A 22,865-nucleotide genomic window follows, 5' to 3' on the forward strand; every position below is an offset into this window, starting at 1 on the left:
GGTTTGATTTTCAAGAGGAAATTTTAACATTCTAAAAATAGAAGATTTCCTATTGCCTTTAAAAACCATAAAAACGCAAAAATTGAACTATTAAGAAGTGTTTAGCTTTGTTTTGAACCAATTACAAAAGTTAATTTGTTCCAACAGCACTTTTGCTCTGTCATCCAGCTAATCTGTGTAATAGTTTATTCGGTTATTGAAATTTAGCTAGACAATTTTCACCACTGTCATCGGCCCTGCCACGATAGTTACAACAAACCAATGACAAGCAATATTCTGATCTGCAGAATTGTCAAAAGCAGTCATCTGAACATGTGTTTGCTTTGGGATTTTCTTTAAATAACGGGTGTCAACCAGAATTACTACCTAATTCTCATCCCTCCCTTACTTAAGTATGATTGAAAATTACCTGGCATATTTACTAAATTGGTCGCTGAAGATTGTCAAAATGTCAAAATAGATCAATAGAGTACATAATTTGGGTAACGGTTTTCCATTCTCATTTATGTTGCTGGATGCTTGGGAAACTGTTTTTAATTGTTATGTATGTTTTGTTGAGTATCTGAACTTTAGATTAAGAAAGTCAAAACTAAAGAGCAACAGAGCTTTCTTTGAATTTATAGTGATGTTTTCTGTGCACAGAAAAGCACACAATTTAATCAATTAAATCTCAGGTAAGCCATTCGGTTATCCAATTTTATCGAACAACCTCTTGGATACAAGAAAGAAAAAATTGAAAAAAGGAAAAATAAACGGAGACAAAGACAAAGAATTTCCCGAGTACGAACAATCAAGTTGTGAAGCCTTATAGAAGTTCGACACTAAATGATTTTCACACCCCTCTCAAAAATATAACATTTTGCTTCTTCTCAAGGCCGTAGCCAGGATTTTGCGTAAGAGGGGGGGGGGACACCAGAATAATTTTCATTCGGATATGGGCTAGTAAAAGAATGATGAGGAAGCGGTTTACCTCCCGTAGATTTCGTCTAACAACCCCAAATAAGTCCTTTTTTGCCTGTATTTTTAAGACAAATGTAGGAACTCGGAGAATTTTTTTTCTTTTTATAAGATAATTTATTTGCTCTATTTTTATTGCCAATCCACGAATCGTAGAAATATTTCGGGATGGGCTTAAACCAAAGTAGCCCCCTTCCGGGATATGGCCTTGTTTCTACCTTCAAGTTTTAAGGGCTAAGCTTACTAGCAACTGTTAGTCTTTCTTAACGCAAACCATAGAACAAAGTTGAAAAATCAATACATGCTTTTTCCCAAACCTGGTTACTTAAATTTCCTTTGCTAATGACTGGATTTCTTAAGTAGGTTGTTCTGGCCGTAATTTTTATTTTTCTGCTTTATTTTTTTCATTTATTACTTCTTTTGGTAAAGGGGACACACGAGGCTGTAATTGAGAAAATAAAACATGTATAGAGAAGACACGGCGGTGGCGAGTCCCTTGCTGTGTACTTTTAAGGAACTTAAATCATTTTACTCTGCATGCTTTTTTCCTACTGCTACTGGTATAAATTTTACTCGCAAAATGTCAAATATCAGAAAAAAAATGATAGCCTAGCGAACCCCAAAGTAGCACCTAAAGGAAGTGCGATTTCAGGGTAGAGGGTACGTTACCCATAACTAATCGCTATATTGAAAATCTGGCTGTTACAAATTGCATTGTTCATTAGCAGGAGCCAATAAACAATACAAAAGAAGAGTGCTTAAACCTTTTGAGGATGGATATGTTTTTAGATAGACAAGCCGGCATTATACCATCTGGGATAATTATTCTAATCAGAAGTTGATTACTTATAATTACAAGTACAGCTCAGCAAGAGATTTTAATAAGATAATCTGGGCATCCGTCTTTCCAATATGCCGAAACTTTCAGCTACACTTCGAATTAGAATTTTCGAACAGAGAGTCGGCGGATTTTCAGATGGCAGCAATTCAGAATATGAAATACTATTTATTAGTAGAACTTCGATGGCAAGGATGTCATGATATATCAAAATATATTAGCCCGCCAATAAATAAATAAAACAAAACAAATTTGCTCAAAAGAAAAATGCAACAAGAAAAAAAAACAGATAGCTTACAACAATAACACAATAGGTAATTAATTTAATTGAATCTCAATTTTATTAGTTAAACCGGAATTATGGAAAGAATTAAACCAAAATTTTGTAATTACGATTGCGTTCCTTACCTGATTTGTTTCCAAACTTGGTTCTTGACCCCTTCCATCAATACTTGAAACGCTAACAACCGATGACATCGGTGACAGCAAGCTTGTGTCCCTTCCCTGTCGAGCCCTGAAAAGTCCCAAAGCTTTTAATTTATGATAGAAAACTGACAAATTTGCAATTTGACAGTGAGGACAACTCGACCATTTCGTCGCAGTGTCTAATCCCCACTGAGTTCATAACAAAATTGTCCACGGGCTTATCGATTCTATTATAGTCTCCCATTGAGCCGGAATAATAAGGAGAACAGTCCTCATTGTTGTACTCAATAAAACTGTGATAGGCTGCAAGTTTTACAGGTTATACCGCCGTTTCTATCTGATAGTGTTTTGACAGAGATCAATAGTACATATAATCTCCTTTTGGTTTCATCACTCCAACACAGACAACAAGATGGATATTTCATTCTACCAATTCTGAATAATATGACGCAAATCGAAGATAAGGGGGAGAATGTGTGTGTATGATAAATAAAATTAATTTTAGATCCAAAGCTACCGATACTAATTTGGCAAACACAAATTGTATGATGAAGCTTTTTAGCAAACTTGGCAACACCATCCTTGATGGGCAGTTCATGGTATAATTTGGAAGGGGACCCCTGTTGGGAATGGCCAACAATATTTACTTGACCCCTTATTTGACAAAATAACTTGAATTCGTTTTTATGTCAGAGGAAAAAAGTGAGTGATTGCCTATCAAAAACAACGGAAGATAGAAGTAATTTTGTTTGTTAGTATTTATGATATATAGCCTTATCATTATTCCATAACTACAGGGTACATGTACAATTCAAGAATGATCAATCTTCAGATTTCATGGTGAAAATTAGCACTGAACTAAGGCAATTATCCCTGACAGGTAAGCAGAGACATTCATCACACAGATACACATTATACCAATGAATTAATTTTCCCTTTAAAATGGTTCTTTTTCATTTTAAGATAATGATTCGAACAAAAAAATGTCAAAACACGTGATACAAACAAGGTAAGATTAGTTGGTACAAAAAAAAGACTTTTTTTCCTTATTCGAGAGGGTCGTTTTCCTAGACAAATCGCTATTGCCAAGATTAAACAGGATAGAAGACATAAGTTAGTCCTCAGAACATAAATCCACAAAAATGTAGGGGGGAGTGAAATATAATTTTAAATGTCCAGAGGAGGAACATATATGTCGTCTTTCTTCTAATTTTGTTAATGGAAATACCCAGAAAAAGGCAGTTTTCAATGGAAATACTCAAAAAGTATTTATGAAAATCAAGGGAGGTGGGAGAGGAGAGGAAAATACGCTAGGGGGAACAGGCCCACTCACTTAAAGCCACTGCCTTAGGTCTTAATTTTAAAATTATACAAAAGAAACAAGTTTTTCAACTATATAAAAAAGGAGCAACATTAAAACTAAAAACGTACATATATAATTTTTTATATGAATGGGCTGTCCCCTCCACAACCCCTTGATCTTTACGCTGAAGTTTTTCAGTGAAAAAATCAAACAATAGCGTAAAGAGCAAGGAGTTGTGGAGAAAGCAGACCCTGTCATACACGGAATAATTTTTATTCATTGTAAGTTTTAATGTTGCTCCTTACTTTCATTTGAGGAAAATTGCTTTATTATTTAATTTCTTATTGTTTTTTAAATCATACCTAAGCCTGAGAACGATATGGTATGGGCTCTTGGTCCCCAACTTAAAACGTACATATATAATTTTTTATATAAATGGGCTGCCCCCTCCACAACCCCTTGATCTTTACGCTGAAGTTTTTCAGTGAGAAAATCAAACAATAGCGTAAAGAGTAAGGAGTTGTGGAGAAAGCAGACCCTGTCATACACGGAATAATTTTTATTCATTGTAAGTTTTAATGTTGCTCCTTACTTTCATTTGAGAAAAATTGCTTTATTATTTAATTTCTTATTGTTTTTTAAATCATACCTAAGCCTGAGAACGATATGGTATGGGCTCTTGGTCCCAGAAGCCGCTAATGTCGGGCTGTTATATTATTCGTATCAATAACCGTAAATAGATAGGTAGTGTCCGCTTTTTCAGTTTTTCTGCTCTGGAATTAGATTCTTAGATTAGCTTATAATTAAAATTTTGGATGAAATCTAAATATTTAGTCAGAAATTTCGAGGAACAGAGGTTTTGTTGGATAAGTTCTTAATAATAGTTTTACTCCATAATTTTGGCTAGACAGAAAGAGGTATAATTGCTCATTTGGATGAATATTCTGCTTGACTATTTATCTTCTACGCGGCTGATGCTCACTCGACTTCTGCAGTCGGATTCTAAGATGTCTTAATACACTGCATATTTAAATGCATTGTAATATCGTATACAAATAGAAACGATAAATTTCTTTTTTCCTGTTTATGTACAATTTTTCAATGTATTGAAGCACCATATTGAAACAAATCTCTGAAAACAACACTCCTGGTAGTACTAACCATAATAAAAGTAAACCTGTATCCGAAATCTTTCTTCTGCCATCTATGCTTAGAAACTAGGCACCCATCTCGAGGGATATTCAGACTAAGCCCCAAGGTATCACTGTTTTTAGGTTTTCTATAATTTCTTATGGTTTCCTCATAGCTCCCCTTAGGATCCATGTCGTTTACCTTTTTTCGGTTTTATGAAGAACTTAGCCCGCTCGAAATAAACCATTACGTATGTTCCTATTATCACTGAACGCTCAAAATAGCCCCGTTTAATTCTATTCCTTTCTATCTTTTATTCTATCACTATCTCTTTTAATATTGTCCCCTCTCTTTTCCCCAAAAAAATTCTAGATTATATGTCTTGTGGAATACGTCAACGATGCCATACCAAACCGCTCCAAGATCCAAATGGAAGTTTTAGCTCGAGTCTTCAAATCTTTTAATTTTATTGACAGTAAATTAAGCCTTCTTACTTGATAACACACGTGATCATAATTGAGGAAACTAAATTATTACTATGCTCCTGTAAAGGAATAGAAATTTTGAGCGCATTTCCGAGCGCAGAAACCAGATACCCCGATCTTCAATGTTTGGAGTTTCTGGCCTTTAATTGCAACACTATTGAAACAAACTCAATCGACACAAATGCAGTCTCTAAACGCGACACATTTTACACAGGGATTCCACAGGGAAGAGGCTATTCTTAACATTTGTAAAGTACCATCTTCTAATCGCAGGTCTAAAAGGATTATTCCTCTAAACCCATGGATGACATCTGGACTTCTCAAAAGCTGGAGAAGGAAAAATAATCTCTGGAGGTATTATAAATGCGCTACACTTTCAACGAGTGCTATTCGTCTTTGTCAATTCAAGATTTACCGGAATATATATAATCCCTTGTGTAGGAAAGCCAAATCTCTCTATTATCTAAATAATTTTGCTGCGTGTACTAAGGATATTCGTAAAACTTGGAAGGTAATAAATTCTGTGCTTAAACCTGGTTCTCAATATAGCTCTTTACCTATGAGTCTAGTCATTGGTGATGAGACTGTAGAGGGTGAGCTTAATGTCCAAGAAGCATTTACTTCATTTTTCGCTAGTATTGGTAATAATATCGCTTCCACAGCTACTTTTTCTCGGTCTAAGTCGGACTTTAGATCTTACCTCGGGCCGTCTTGTGTTAAGTCTATGTTTCTAGAGCCAGTAACAGAAATTGAAATTACTAAAATTGTTAATGGCTTGAAAGACTCATCTTCATCTGGGCCAGATTCTATTCCTACTAAGGTAGTTAAATCTATTCTTCCTTCAATAGTTGTGCCTCTTACAAAACTTGTTAATCTTTCATTTAAATATGGGGTTTTTCCAGATCCTCTCAAGCGTGCTCGGATTATTGTTCTGTATAAGGGTGGACCAAGAAATGATCCAGCAAATTATCGACCAATTTCAATTTTATCAGTATTTAGTAAAATCTTCGAAAAGGCTATACTTTCTCGTCTGCTTAAATTTCTAAAATCTAAAGAGTTTTTTCATGATTTTCAATTTGGTTTCCGAATGAAGCACTCCACTGAGCATGCCTGTATGACCCTTTTGAATTTTATACATTCTGAATTGGATTCGGGATTAATTCCGGCTGCTATATTCCTGGATATTCGCAAGGCATTCGATTCCTTAACCCATGAAATTCTTCTATCGAAGATATCTCATTTTGGCATTAGGGGTAATGTATTTTCTTGGTTTCAATCTTATTTGGATGATAGGTTAATTTCTGTCAATCCACAATTTAATTTCTGTCAATCACAAGTGAATTTTGGCGTCCCTCAGGGATCAGTTTTAGGGTCAGTGCTATTTTTGATTTATATAAATGATCTTTTTTACGCAGTAAAAAAGCAGAAACCCATTCATTGCTGTAGACTCTGTCATCCTAAACCTTCCCTTGCCCATAGTGCCAGCTATAGTTCACCATCTTCTGATGTCTTTGTTTGTTTTGCTGATGATAGCACACTCGGCACTTCGGGGAACTGTGAATCCGAGCTTCGATTAAACTTGGAATACTTGTTTGAGAGAGTAATTTCATGGCTTGATGCTAATTTTCTTACCCTAAATTATTCAAAATCCAGTTTTTTGATATTTTTGCATGTTTCTCAGATTTATCCCAAGTTATCAGAAATTCATCAGCCAAATGGGATAATTCACAGATCTAAAGATCGATATGTTCGTTTTTTGGGCATTCTTGTTGATGAAAATTTGTCTTTCAAGCGTCACATTGATTTGATTAAAATGAAGATATGCAGGAGTCTCGGTATTTTAAGGAAACTCAAACATATTTTCCCTGGATCAATTTTGGAAATCCTTTTTCACTCCTTGATCCGATCTTACGTTTCCTACTGTCCAATAGTATGGATGTCAACCTTTCCTTCACTGTTAAAACCACTTTCTAAGGTTTATAATAAAGCTAGAAACCTCATTAAGGAAACTAACCGTTCAAGAGTTATCCCATTACTTGATCTCGAGTCACTGTATATTCTTTCGTGTGCATGTTTTACTTTTTCTCAGCTTCATGGTGACCTCCCCCGTCCCCCAAGTGTTCAGCCATCTTTCACCTCTGATCAGAATAATTATAATCTTCGCAATACCGAAAATCATATTCAAGTTCCTTTTACTCCTTGTGTAAGGTCAGACTTTAATCCTTTAATTGCGAGTTACATTGTATGGAATAAGTTGCCCGAATCAGCTCGAAGGTGCCACTCATTCGGTTTGTTCAAAAAAAATATTAAAAATTCATTGGCTTCTTAGAAATTATTTTATCTCTTTTTATATGTGTATATGCGTGTATGTATGCATATATATTTCCTGATTATTTCATTGGAGTCTATTTTATCAACAGATCTACTTAATTAATTTAGTCTGTTCAATCTATTAGTCTATTTAGTTTTGTTTTCTATAGTTTTTCATTTTATTTATACTTTCCTCTCTTCTCCTTTTGCTCTTCTCTCTGTGAGTAAGTGATTATTTTTTTTCTTCTCTGAGTAAGTGGCTCGTTCATTTTCCCCTTTTTTACAGGCCAAAGAGCCTTTGGGGAAATAGTAAAATGTAATATTGTATGTGTGTTTCGTGATGAATAAATCTTATCTTATCTTATCTTAAGACCCCAGACCCAAGTTTCCCAAAATAATATTTTTTTCCAAACTTGTAGACACTTCTAATTCAAATCGTCAATTTTTACTACCCAACCCTCCCCTAAAAACGGTCTTACTATTGCAAAAGTATGGCGACCACTTCAAACCAGAAAATTCTTAGAAAAAAAAATCTAGGACGGTGAATACACATATGCCTAGGTCTAAAACAAAGGGGCACCCACTTTCCACAACCTAGAGTACATCTTGGAACGTCATGTGTGTCAAGTGTGGAGGAAACGAAGTTACTCCACACTTGACACAGTTTCTACCACACTTGACACAGTTTCTGCCATCCTTGGCTAACTTCCACCACACTTGGCAGCCACAAATTGTTGTATATGATTTCTGACAGTGGAACCCCCCCCCCTAGTTTAACATCGTTGCATTTTCATTAAAATAGTCCTTCCCAATATTCTCTTGCCATCATTGATGAACAAGGAGGGCAGCCCCCGACCCCTGAAGATAGTCCCTGTTGAAAACCTCTTCGAGCTTGAACTTACAGAATATTTTTTTAGATAGGAACCTACCAAAGGAAAGACTTCACAAAAATGCATCCTTTTTGGGACTTTCTTTTTCCGAGAATTTCAAACATTTTGTGAAAGAGGTTGATAAAACCTAAACCCTTGATTATGTTGAAGATAGAGGAGATTAAACTAAATTAAACGGTATTTGGTCAAGCATTTTGCTTCAAAAGGGGAATAGAGGTCATCCAATTCATGATTTGCGACGACATTTCTGTAATCCTACAATCACAGAGAAATATAATCAGTTGATTTTCTTGCATTAGTTTTATTCTTATATGTTAGATAGGCTGTGAAGTAATAACTTTTGTTCGTTTCAAGTTTCAACTTCGCTCTTTACTTCCGTCGAAAAAACTTTTACGTCAATTTTCAGAAGTACCAAAGCAGTAAATGAAAGCCAACAATGGCGGTGATCAACGAGACTGTTATGAATCTAGCTAAATATGACCCTGGAACGCAAGAACACATAAAAAAAAAGAGAAGGAAAAGCCAGATATTGCAAAGGATCTAGTCGGGCACAACATTTTAAAATAAAGATCAGTTCCAGAGGCGTGAAAAAATCACTCCTCACGAGTGATGTACTTCGAAGCCAGTAAGCGCGTGTCCTATCACGACAAAGCGGATTAGATGCTAGACATATAAAGAGACAAGACGGTATCACTAAAATAAATTTGCAAAACAGCTAAAGAGGGAATAGGAAAGGCTCAGAAAGTAGGGGTGGCAATTGGGGGGGGGGAGAATACCCCTCCCTAGATTTTTAAAGATACCTTTTTTATACTTTTATTAAATAAAATTGAAAAGAAAACGAAGATAGACCTTCTCATATTTTTAAAACAACTTTTTTCGGTGTCATCGTTAAAAATTCGAAAAAATCGTAGATTGCCGTCACTGGGACAAGCCTCAACAAAACTGGGATAATGTTCGAAATAATTTTTTTTTTCATCAAACAAAGGTAGTTTTTCTCTCATTAAACAATCGATAAGAAAAGTGTCATCTCTCAAGTTGTTGTTTCACAAACTTTTATCTGGGGATTTATTTAAGCTATGCTACCTACAACTGTCTTTTCTATGTTTAATCTATCTTAATACGCTTTTCTATCTTAAGAGGCTTTTTTTAAAAAGCCTCGAAATATAAAAGTGGCAAAGTGAAGCCAAAACTTCCAAAAAACTTGCAGAAACTAAAACTAACTTCGAGATTACCACAATGGGCATAACTAAGGAGATCAATAATTGTTTTTAAATCAATATTGCAATTGTTTTTAGGAATTTATTTGCAATCATAAAGCCATTCTGCCAAATTAAAAAGTAGGGATGGTTGCCGTGTGCTTGTAATAGAAGATGCAGTTGCGTGATCCTCTTATTATCAATTCTGCGACTTTTGCGATTCCAAGCAAAAACCTAATTGCCAATTCAATTCCAAGCCAATAACTGTAAAACTTTATATGCTTTTATATATTAATTTGTAAGCGCAGAAAAAATCTTGTTCATTGAATGTCAAAAAGAGGGCCCAAAAATAAGCATTTAATAGCGAAGACAACAGATGTTTTGGAGTATATTAGAAGATATGGTACTTGTATGATATAGACGCTATCTTACTGCAGACTTAATGTCCATTTTTGCTGCAATGGAAGTATTATAGATTAATCCCTAATTAACGTTCCGTAATTGCGTCAATGTATGTGCATCCTCAATGCAAACTGGCGGAAATGCATTAAAATACATAAATCAGTAGGCACGAAAAGGCCTAGTCTTTTTTTTATTTACTCTATTTTCTTATATTCCTTATAGCCTATAGTTCCCGTATAGGAATGGGAGAATTCGCGCAAACGTAGATTCCTAAGCGAAAAAGAATTATGCTTATATATCAATCCCGTCCCCAAAAATATCTTTGGTACTTGTATGATATACCCACAACCGCTCAAGTTGTTCATGCATTGACGCACTGTAAACCGGTTTCTTTCGCTAGTTTCGTTCACCTTAGCGTGAGAAAAGACAAAGAGAAGTAAAATAATAGATGGAGAACATATGGTTTGGGCTATATTTCCCTAATAGGGGGTAAAGTATTTGGACAGTCTGAGGTCAAAAAACAATTCTTACTTCATACTATACAGAATAATTGAAGCTAACAAAATTTACATCTAGACCCGCTGTAGTTTACCCCCTTCCTCCAAAGGTGCTAATATATACCCCAAATTTGTTTCTAAGGTATTATATTCTTATCATACTTAGGTATATTTTATTAGGATTAGCCTAACTTCACTTCTTGAGTTGTAGGAGCATATTCGCCATTAAAAGCATCCAGAGATATTTGATCTTAGAATATTTTTCTCAACACACCAAATAAAAATGCACGCAGTTCCATGCACTACAAAAAAAATACAACTTTTTTTAGTACCAGTTCCACCTTTATGATTCGTGGTTCTGTTAAGCCTTTATGTTTCACCATGTAAACCTACGAGACATAAACTTAGTGATAAAACCAAAATTGCCTGAAAACGGAGGGCTTTTCTCCTTTGGAGAAATCTTGGTTTTTAACTCCCTAGTACAAAGAAAAACTAGAATGTTGTTCTTAGTTGAATTATTTTTGAACAATGATAAATTTTCTGCTACATCCATTACCTTTTTCAAAATTTCGAAATTTGACATAATTTCAAATTAACTTAAGTCGTTTGTAGTTCTCTTAGAAAATCTTCCAGTGGCATACTTTAGCGGAACAAATTCGTCAACCAAATGCAAGTCAAACATTCTTTTGGCAAATTGATTGCCAGAAATATAAATGGATACGATTTTGAACAGTGGCATACCTCAACCGTCACAGAAGACAGGTCAAGAGGTGGTACAAATTCTTACAGGTCGTGGCTAGCATGTAGGCTACTATAATAAAGGAAATTCTTAGAACCTATCTAAGAAATTCCTTTCCGAATTTCTTAAGAAATTCAGAAAGGAATTCATATACACGTGGTTCGAACAATTTTCAATTGAGTAACTCATTTAAAAGGCGTTATTTTTCTGACAGGTTCTAAGAAATTCGGAAGTAATTTACAATACGTGGTTAGAACAATTTTTCAATTGAGTAACCTATTTGAAATGCGTTATACTTGTTTTCCCTTAATATAATTTGTTAAAAAGTAGCGAAATAAAGGTTTGATTTTCATTCTGAAGGTATTTGGTATTGATAAGCAAGATTTGGGATAGGTGCTTACCGTCAGTCGGGTATCAAAAGGACGTATCCCGATAATTGTAAATTTTTAGAAGAGTAGAAATAAACCTCATGCCCTTTTTATTTCCCCTCCGTTAACCGTGAAATAAAAACAGATCAATGTGTAAATCAGCATACATCAATCCTATTTTTTTTTATAGATATTGGAGGGGAAACAAAAAAGTTATGAGGTTTTTTTGCTCTCCTGAAGTTTACAATTTGGAGATACCTCCTTCTTGCTTTTATGCCCTCTTTAGGACTTGTTTCACAAGTTAATAGCTTAACAAGAACTGAAATTACGATCTGACCTAGGCACTACAACATTACTTAATTACATTGAAGTGTTTATTACCGACTTTTTTCATAATCTTTGCTGGCAGCATTTGTTGTAAAACGTACCACCTAATTGTGACGATGAGAATTACAAACTAAAAGAATCTGGCATATACGGACCAATTCGGAACATTTTATTATAACGGTGAGCTCTCTATGGCAGTTGCTTTATCCCAACGTTAGACTATTATAATCATAATCATTTTAATTGCTAAACTTAACGAAGACAACCTTACGAAATAGATTGAACTATCAACGATTAGTGAATAACTTATTTAGTTCAGATCACCCATTAGCCTTAAATGGAATAAACGATTCGAAATAATATGTAATAAGCAAAGCAGTATCTTCGGGGGGGGGGTTGGATGGTTCAGGGTTTTAATCCTAATAGCTCCTAAATTTTTGTCCGACTGGTATAAACATGAAAAATGCATATAAACACATTTTGGATGAGCTATAATTTTTTTTGTAGCCCTCCCCCCACGAATAAAATCTGGATACACCCTTGGCCATAGGTAAAAACTGCCCCTTTTCAAAAGCAACGAAGAATCTAGAAAACGAATGACCTCTGCTTTTTGGGCGGACTAAATTCCAAATTACACATCAGAAGATATCAGCCTACAAACATTTGCGCAATTTCAGAAAGTGGGAAAAAAAGGCAACCTTGTTGGAAATCAACACAACCAAATTTAACGTCCAAGAATACTAGATCAGAGGTTTCAGCCAGAGGTTTCAGCTGAAGATAGCGAACTAAAATACGACATTTCGCATTTCCAGTTAATAAACCATTGAAGCTTCCACTCAAGAATTCTAGCACATGCTGATTTCTTTTATGCCTTTCATTTTATGCGCATTGATTTATGTGTACTGAAACGTTTTAATTTTTTTTATGTGCACGAGATCATTTTAACTGATTTGAAAAATCTTTACGGTAAAGCTCTAGAATGAGGACATTTTTACTTTACACAATTTTTACTTTATAATATGTATCAAACATAGATGAATCATATTTACTTGCCCCCCTCCCATTTTTTATTTTTTTTTTTTTAATACGCTGTTTTTTCTGCATAACCCAAGTTTATATATGAAACCATTGGAGGGGACATAAAATTAGTAACCTAAATATGTGTCTCTTTCTGTTCTAGCAAGTTTACTTCCTAAGAGGCCCAATTCTAGACCTTCAAAGTTTTCCCATTACTCGGCTTTCTTTTCGTTTTGTATTGTAGCTCAAATCCACAATCAACTGGGTGCAATTTCGGCAAAAGAAATCCATTAAATGGACGTAACTAGGAATTACCTTCCTAAATCGGACACGAGCTCTTCATTTTTATATATTTGTTTTGCCTAAAATCAATCCAAATAGTTATGCAAAAATTACATTCCGCATCACAGGTTTTTTCAAGAAGTGCCAACATGACAGTAAAGGTAATATACAGTAGCAAAAAATATTATACTCTCCATTGGAAATTTTTGAAACACATGTAAAACCACGCAAGCAAAATAATTCTTCTTGACCCAAGTTTAGTCATCAAGTTTAGTCTTACGCATCAAAAGTTACGAGCCTGAGAAAATTTGCGTCACCATCAGATTCAGCGCATCAGAGAACCCTACTGTAGAAGTTTCAAGCTCCTATCTACAAAAATGTGGCATTTTGTATTTTTTGCCAGACGGCAGATCACGGATGCGTGTTTATTTGTTTGTTTGTTTTTTTCCCCAAGGGTGAACGTATCGACTCGGTTGTCCTAGAATGTCGCGAGAGGGCTCATTCTAACGGAAATGAAAAGTTCTAGTGCCCTTTTTAAGTGACCAAAAATTGGAAGGCACCTAGGCCCCCTCTCACGCTAATTATTTTCCCAAAGTCAACGGATCAAAATTCTGAGATAGCCATTTTATTCAGCGTAGTCGAAAAACCCTATAACTATGTCTTTGGGGACGACTTACTCCCCCCGACGACTTAGTCCCCGTGGGAGGGGCTACAAGTTACAAACTTTGACCAGTGCTTACATATAGTAATGGTTATTGGGAAGTGTACAGGCGTTTTCAGGAGGGTTTTTTTGGCTGGGGGAGGGGTTGAGAAGAGAGGGATATGCTGGGGGAACTTTCCATCGAGGAATTTGTCATGGGGGAAGAAAATTTCCATGAAGGGAGCGCAGGATTTACTAGCATTACTTAAAAAAATGAAAAAATAAATATGAAAAAGTTTTTTTTCAGCTGGAAGTAAGGAGCAGCATTAAAACTTAAAACGAACAGAAATTATTACCCATATGAGGGGCTCACCTCCTCCTAATACCTCCCTCTTTATGCTAAAGTATTTTTAGTAAATTCAACTATTTATTCTACGGCTTTTGTGATTCAGGGGTCATTCTTAATGAATTGGGACAAAACTTAAGCTTTAGTGTAAAGAGCGAGGTACTGACGAGGGGGCGAACCCCCTCATATATGTAATAAAAACATGAGAACACAAAAGTTCTTTACGTAAGCTAATTTATAAGTTACGTATATCTTTACTAATAAAAAGATTCGTAAAAAATTAAAAGTTCTAGTTGCCTTTTTAATTAACCGAAAATCGGAGGGCAACTAGGCTTCCTCCCCCGCTTTTTTTCCTCAAAATCATTCGATCAAAATTATGAGAAAGCCATTTAGCAAAAAAAAAAAAATATACAAATTTTGTTTTAATTATTCCTCTGCGTAGAGCTAAAATCAAAACATGCGTTCAGAAATCAAATAAAAAAACAAGTTTTTTTTAACTGAAAGTAAGGAGCGACATTAAAACTTAAAACGAACAGAAATTACTTCGTATATGACAGGAGCTGCTTCCTCATCAACGCCCCGCTCTTTACGCAAAAGTTTTTTGCTGTTTTAAAAAGAAGAGTTGAGAGATAGAGTCAAACTTTAGCGTAAAGAGCGGGGCGTTAATGAGGAAGCAGCTCCTTTCATATACGAAGTAATTTCTGTTCGTTTTGAGTTTTAATGTCGCTCCTTACTTTCAGTTAAAAAAAACTTGTTTTTATTTATTTAATATATAGAAAGGATGATCGAATAAACCTCGGTGGGGGATCATTGGACTGGTAATCAGATGTTCTAGTGCTTTTTTAAGATTCAGAGTGACCAGAGGTTGGTTACCCCCCTTACACCTCATATTTTCCCAAAATGCATCTAATAAAAATTTTGAGATAGCCATTTGTTGTCTTAGAATCTACAAAAAGAGCTGATTCGATTGGAAGTTGAAAGAGCGAATACCCTTTTTAATAGTCAAAAGTGATTGGAGGGCAACTAACCTCCCTCCCCACGCCCACCATTTCCCCAAACCCATCGAATCCAAATTTTTAGATAGCCATTTTGTTCAACGTCATTGAAAGGTCCAGAAATTATGTCTTTGAGGATGACAAATATGTTCCAGAGCATTCAGGGCAAGGGTTGTAAGTTATGCCATGAGGCATGTAAGGTATATATTGAAAGGGTGAATGTATAAACTTCGGAGGGGGCTCTTTGTATTTGCAATCAGAAGTTCTAGTGCCCTTTTTAAGATTCAAAGTGATCAAAGGGTGGATACCCCAACCCCCCAAAAAAACTCGTATTTTCCCAAAATGCATATAGTATAAATTTTGAGATGGTCATTTGTTGTCGAAGAAACTTCGAAAACAGCTCATTCGATTGGAAACTGAAAGAGCCAGAGCCCTTTTTAATGGTGAAAAGTGATTGGAGGGCAACTACTAGTCCCCTCCCAAGCCCACCATTTCCCCAAACACGTCCCATAAAAAATTTGAGATAGCCATTTCGTTCAACGTAATTGGAAGCTGCGGAAATTATGTCTTTGAGGATGAAAGCTCCCCACAGCCCTCAAGGCAAGGCTTGTAGCTTATGCCCAGAAGGCATATAAGGTATATCGTATAATCTTTGGAGAGGGCACATTGGATTACTAATCAGAATTTCTAGTGCTCTTTTTAAGATTCAGAGTGATTGGAGGGTGGATATCCCCCCATATCTCGTATTTTCTCGAGATGCATCTGATTTTAAATTTGAGATGGCCATTTGTTGTCGTAGAAAGTTCGAAAACAGCTCATTCGATTGGAAATTGAGAGGGCCAGTGTCCGTTTTTTAGAGCGCCATTTGTTTTTAAATAGCCATTTTGTTGCAAATTTTTAGATACCCATTTTGTTTTGGAAGCTGGATACCCCCCACCCACACTTCGTATTTTATCGAAATGCATCTGGTAGAAATTTTGGCCTGGGCATTTGTTGTCGTAGAAACTTCTAAAACAGATCATTCGATTAGATATTGAAAGGATCAGTGCCCTTTTTGATGGTCGAAAGTGATTAGAGGGCAACTAGCCACCCTCCCTCGCCTACCATTTTCCCAAACACATCCAATCAAAATTTTGAGATAGCTATTTTGTTGTAATTGAAAGAACCGGAAATTATGTCTTTGAGGATGACAAACCCCCCTCCTACAGCCCTCAGAGCAAGGGTTGTAAATTATGCCTCCACAGCCCTCAGGGCAAGGTAAATTACGCCCTGGGGGCATATAAGGTCACCCTATAGAAAGGGTGATTGTATAAACTTCGGAAGGGGCTCGTTGGATTGGTACTCAGCAGTTCTAGTGACCATTATGAGATTCAGAGTGATCGGAGGGTGGAATTACCCCCACCCCTCCGAACCTCGTACTTTCTCGTAATGCATCTAATAGAAATTTGGAGATGGTCATTTGCTGTCGTAGAAACTTCGAAAAAGGCTCATTCGATTGGAAATTGAAAGGGCTAGTGCCCTTTATATAAGTCAAAATTGGTTGAAGGGCCACAAGTCCCCCCCCCAAGCCCATCAATTCCCAAAACACATCTAATAAAAATTTTGAGATATCCATTTCGTTCAGTGTAGTTGATAGGTCTGGAAATCATGTATTTGACAACCCCCATACTTTCCCAAGACCAGAGCATAATTTGCACTTTACTAAAAAAATGGCTGGACTTTCAGTTGAGACATATATTCCTTAAAGTTTTAATAAATTTTAATTTAGTAAAGTTAAAAAGTTAAAACATGTTAAACGTATTTTGTTTATTTATATCATAAAATAGATAACCGAGTCAAATTCAAAACTAGTAAAAATTAACATGAGTAGGGATGACAACCCCCATGCCTTTTCAAGACCAGAACATATTTTGCACTTTACTGAAAACAAAATATATTTAAAATGTTTTCACTTTGTTTTTACTTGTTTAAAATATTTTTACTAGATATATCAACGGGGAAGTCCTCCCTCTTGCACTCCAATTACAGCGAGAGTGTCTGGTACCCTTTTTAAGAGTAACAAGTAGATGGAGGGCAAGCAGCCCTTCTCTCAATCCCAGTCATTTTCCAAACGCATCCAGTCAAAATTTTGAGACAGCCATTTTGTTCAGCATAGTAGAACGGTCCAGCAACTATGTTTTTAGGGATATCAGGCATGTAAACCCCCACAATTATGCAATTGGTCCATTATATTTTAAAACCAAATGTTGCTCTAAAATAAATCAAAAGGCATTGTGTTAAATGGTTGCCAATAAGATACCTCAGCAATATATCGAGAATGACTGGGGGTATTAAGTTGAAACTTTTGGAGATGTCAGTATATGTCAATTTAACGGACAATACACGGTATTTTTTTGTTACTTCTGTTCTTACAATTTAAATAAATAAAAAGGGTGTAAGTGCATCCAGGTTGTCAAAGAACATGGATAGAATCTTTTGGGAATGCTATTATTTTTTTTCTTTTAGTTCAACTTCAGAAGCTATAAAACTAAATTTAAAAAATGCTGCTTGTGTCAGGATTAAAAATCCCTGAAAAAAGTTTCTCCAACATACAAATAGCATCTCATATTATGAATTCTTACAGAAGAAAACTGAAAAGATATACAATATTATTTTTCCATGAAAAAGGCTATGTCAATAAAAAACCAACAGAAATTAATTTAAAAGGCTTTTTCCACAAGATAAGTTTGCGATTTACTTAAAACAAAATAGGCTTGAAATGTTTTCACCTTTCTTACTTTCATAAATGAAAAATTATCAAAACCTAAACAAAGAAATGTCAGTATATGTCAATTTAACGGACAATACACGGTATTTTTTTGTTTCTTTGTTTGTTTGTTTTTTCAGTAAAGCGCAGATTGTGTTCTGGTCTTGAGAAGGCATAGGGGTTATCAGCCCTACTCTTGTTAATATTTGCTCGTTTTGAGTTTGACCCGGCTATTTATAATGATTTCTGTTTGTTTTGAGTTGTATTTATTTGTTGATAGTGACTTATGGTAGTTTTACGCCTGGAAGATTATTTGACTTTTATTTTTGCTCATTCTTGGCTTAATGAAGATCTTTACTTTTCTTTGAAAAACTTGTCTTGTGGAAAAGTTTTTAAATTAATTAGATAAAAACCAGTTTTTTTCAACTGAAAGTAAGGACCAACATTAAAAGTTAAAACTAACAGAAATTATTATATGTATGAAGGGGTTCACCCCCTAGTCAATACCTCTCTCTTTACGCTAATTTTTTTTCTTTATTACTTTCAAAAGAGCTCATTCTAATTAAACGGCATTTTTGATTCAGGGGTCATTCTTAAAAAAATGGAGCAAATTTGAACTTTAGCGTAAAGAGCAAGGTAATGACAAGGGGCGAAGCCCCTCATATCCATAATAATTTCTATTCGTTTTAAGTTTTAATGTTGCTCCTTACTTTCCAGTTGAAAAAACTTGTTTTTCATTTAATTATAACAAAAAAGGAGAAAAGGCTATCCTAATTCGCAACTAGAAACGAGTTTACTCCTTATTTAAGAAATGAAATTCCATCCCATGGTAACAGAAAAAACACAGAAGAAAATAATGTTCTTATATTGGCTAATATTAGCTGTAGCATTACTAGGGACACTTAGTGGGAGGAGGGAGACAGTAAATATATGCAAGAACAGGCATAGAACATAGAGAACATAAGGAAAATCAGAAAAATGTCGAGATTTCAGAGAGGACGGACTTAAAGCCTTTTCCACCAATGCAAATGTGCCTACGGACAAAATATTGAAAAGGGGGTATCGAAACTAAAAACACATTTTAGGCCTGAAACAATTCCTTTCCTGCTTCATGTAGGATAATGCCTACAGCCTTTTATATAAAGTTCGAATATTCGTAATTTGCATATTTGGAAATATTTCTTATTTTATATTTTTTCCATTTGGTAGTTTTCCCAAACGTGTTTTATGATTTCTACTTGCCAGGGGGGTTCGGAGTATAAGTGTACAAGAGGGGGACGCTAAACCCCCGCTTAAGCGTTTTTGACCTGGATATTGTAACGATACTCTTCTTTGGATTTAAACTTTTTAGTAGGCCTATATCAACTTTCCGGATAAGATACAATGAACATTATAAATATGGACGGCCTATTTCAGACATTGTTTAATTAATAAAATATTAAATAAAACCAGATTCAGCAAGCACTAGTATCCATGTTTAATTTAATTTGCCTTTAACAGCATTTCAAATTCCCAATAATTCTGGTAATGTCCCCAGTATGCAAAGCAGATAAACAAGTTGAAAAAGAAAACATAAAGAACCAATCGTAGCCTAAGAAATCAAAATTAACTGACTTACCTTTCTGACCGATGACGGGACCTACTACTCGTGTGACTATTCTGATTTCTGATCCTTCTTGGTCGCTCTCCATGAGAAGGCTGGACTTCACTTTCTAAGTTTAAAGATTGATTGTTAACACCGTATCCAATGGGACTTGTCACACTAGAAGGTGGCTTTAAGGACACACTTTGATTCAACACAGGAGTATTTCTTCCCATTGTCGGAGTTCCTCTACCCCCAATCCCAATCATCGTTTTCATCAACTCTTGTGAATCTTGCTGTATGGAATAGCTTGGCATATTTGAACGATTCTGTAAATTCCTCTGCAACGTCGACAGCGTAGTAAGCGATGGAGATTGTCTATCTTGGATTGACTGCTGGGATTGTCGAAGATTTTGCAGTTGTAGAGTTTGAGAGGCTAGCAAGGGAGATTGTAAGATAGGTGAGTTATTTACTTGAGTCTGCCTCATATGCCCATTAGGGGAGCCAATGTGGTTATTTTCACGCCTCAAGGCGAAAAGAGGTAGTTCAGAGACCATTTGAACCTCTAGCCATTTACTTTATTACTAAACAAATCCAAAAACCGAAAGAAAGAAAAAACTTTCAGCTTTTTAATACTATACACAATTCCGGTTGCCTAGAAAAAAAATAAAATTTTAGTATAAATTTTAACCTAAAAAACAAAAGAAAAACAAAAATAAAAAAAACAATTCAACATTACCGGACAGACAGTCGAAGGAAAATATTGATTTTAGAATAATTTCACATAATGCAATGTCTCAACAGTATTTGCCAGAAACCATAGGCCTAAATCAGGAGTGCAAATGAACTCAAACTAAACTGCAAACAATACGCTCATAACTTCTGTACAAAAAACTCTGTTTGAAGTTAATTTTGAAGTTAATTTTGCTCCTTTCTTTTTAAGCACACGCCTTGCAAAACGATTCGTTTAATTTAGGCGATAAAACTAAAGAGATCAACATGATTTTTATTTAAAAATAGGACATTAATAATAAGTTTTAATTCAGGACTAAACAAAACGAATAAAGCGTCATATTGCTTCGCTGACAATTCCTCATTGCGTGAAATTAAGATCTTTAATGACAAAATAACTTTCGAAATAAAGGTTACCCTGAAAAATGCACCATTTAACATGTTCTGTTTTTAGTAATATGTAAATGGCACAAAGCGTTATAAAATAAAACTAAGGACTGTGACAGCTTCAGTTAAATTTAGATAGAATGGTGTAGATACTGATATTGTGGTAAAGAAAAGAAACAATGAAAATGTCTTAAACCATAAATAAATAAATGGATTTCACAAAAAGGAAACTTAGTTCAAACAATTCCCAACGACATGATTTATATTTTAGTAGTGAAATGGGAATCATTTTCAGGTTATTCTAAATTTTACACGGTAATTCCTGAACTACCAAGAATATGATTCTTTGGATACAAATTCACCATTTAAAGCTCTAATTATTTGAATGGCACATTCGCTGGGATTTGTTTCATTAGGCAACATCTTTCGTCATTATTAGAAAAATACAGACAACCCAAGAAGGGGGGGGGGGCAGCCGCTTAGCCATATTTAAAAATTAAGTAGATGCTCGAATTTGATCACGGCTTTCCGTACAGTATTCCGTGAAAACTTGAATTTCTATGTGCCATATTCCAGCTAAAGAAAGAAGAGATGTCCCTCCCTCTACTAAACCTTGAAATGATAAGACTTTTCCCATAGTTCCCTACTTTTTTCATATACTCATCTTTCCTTACAGAATAAAACCCCCTTTCCCTGCAAAAATCAAGCGAATGCACAAGAAGATACAAGTTTGAAGCCCCCCCCCCAAAAAAAAAAAATCTGTATTATTAAAAACAGAACAAAATGCATATGAATATTTTTCTATGCGTTTTTTTTTTGCAGTCCCCTCCTCACCCAAACAAAAACCTGAATACACCCTTCCACACGTGCCTTCTTAATATTGTACCCAACTTAATCTTAAAAATATTTTTTTTATTAAAACTAAGATATGGAGAAAAGAGACATTGAAGAAGCTCTTCCAAAACTCACATTCTAACAAAAAAAGTTATTAGAGCGGAAATTCCCAAGGAAAAGTAAATGGTTCGGAGAAGATACGTCTATCATTTTTATGAGACTCGATAAAACAATTTATAGAATATTTCAATGATACTGGCTAACGGAAACACTTTGAAAAATCCGGAAATGACTCCAAAAAATGAGGGAATACGTAATTTTGCAGAATTACAATTTCTTAATAATGGAATGTAAACATTTCTCCATGCCACTTCAGATTAGTTAATGATAGGGTGAGCAGTTGTCATTTTTTGCCTTATAATAATATTGAATTGTATGCGAAAACTATAACTAGGGACAAAAAGCAATAAAGTAATTTTATTTAAAATTTTTTTCTTTCTAATGCGGAATAAAGAGGTAAGAAAAGTCGTTAAAAGAGGTAAAATATTGCAAAATAGAAATGGAAGAGGTCCTCAACGATACCTTCCAAATTAGACTATTTGGTATGTTTTATGTTTTTTTCTTCCAAAAGATAGTATTGCTCCCCAGAGGGATATCAATAGAAATGGTCTTTCGGATGAGTCTGAAAGACTCCTCCATTGATGTCTTTGGATGATGTCTTTTAGACTCATCCTTTAGGATGAGTCTAAAAGACTGAGGGAACTCTGGGGGGAAAAATCGAAGCATATTAAAATCCAGATATTTTGGCCTATAAAGGTACTTTTTAAGCAACAGACTCCCTTTTCATTTTGAAATCGATTCATCCCTTTAATCCTTTTAAAATAACCTAAAGGCAAAAGGATGTTTTGACTCATCAAATATTTCGAGCCCGATAACAGACAATATGTTTAATTGCTTAACAAGAGCTAAGAGCTCATATGGCACTTGTGAAGAGGTTGGAAGAGCCAAGAGCTCATATGGCATGAGCTGTAGCAAAATTCTAAGAATCAATAGATTGATTTAAAAGGAAAATCAGATGCTTAATGCCGGCCGGGATTTAAGGTAAGAGCTCTGATACACGAGGTCCTCCTAAATATCAAATTCATTAAGTTCCGATCACCCACTCGTAAATTAAAAGTACCTCATTTTTTCTAATTTGTCCTCTCCCTTCACCCCCTCAGATGGTCGAATCGGGAAAAACGACTTAATCAAGTCAATCTGTGCGGGTCCCTGACAGGCCTACCAGTTTTCATCGCCCTACCACGTCTAGATGCACCGAAATCGCCAAAGCACTGGACCCCCCCCTAACTCACCCAAAGGGAGCGGATCCAGTCCGGTTAAATCAGTCACGTATTTATGACATTTGCTCATTCTACCCACCAAGTTTCATCCCGAT

At 35.3% G+C, this 22,865-nt stretch overlaps 1 protein-coding gene across 1 annotated transcript in view; it reads right to left on the minus strand.

The window, feature by feature from the left end:
* Window positions 1-22,865, minus strand: part of LOC136032097 (vang-like protein 2) — a 148,093-nt gene that overhangs the window by 112,527 nt on the left and 12,701 nt on the right. Inside the window, exons 2-3 of the mRNA XM_065712243.1 lie at window positions 19,514-20,132; window positions 2,204-2,309 (exon numbers count right to left, since the gene is read on the minus strand). Of these exons, the coding sequence (XP_065568315.1) occupies window positions 2,204-2,309; window positions 19,514-20,034 (627 nt within the window). The 5' untranslated portion in view covers window positions 20,035-20,132. The remainder of the gene's footprint in view (window positions 1-2,203; window positions 2,310-19,513; window positions 20,133-22,865) is intronic.

The sequence above is a fragment of the Artemia franciscana genome, chromosome 1 (assembly GCF_032884065.1).
Source record: "Artemia franciscana chromosome 1, ASM3288406v1, whole genome shotgun sequence".
Taxonomy (NCBI): Eukaryota; Metazoa; Arthropoda; class Branchiopoda; order Anostraca; family Artemiidae; genus Artemia; species Artemia franciscana.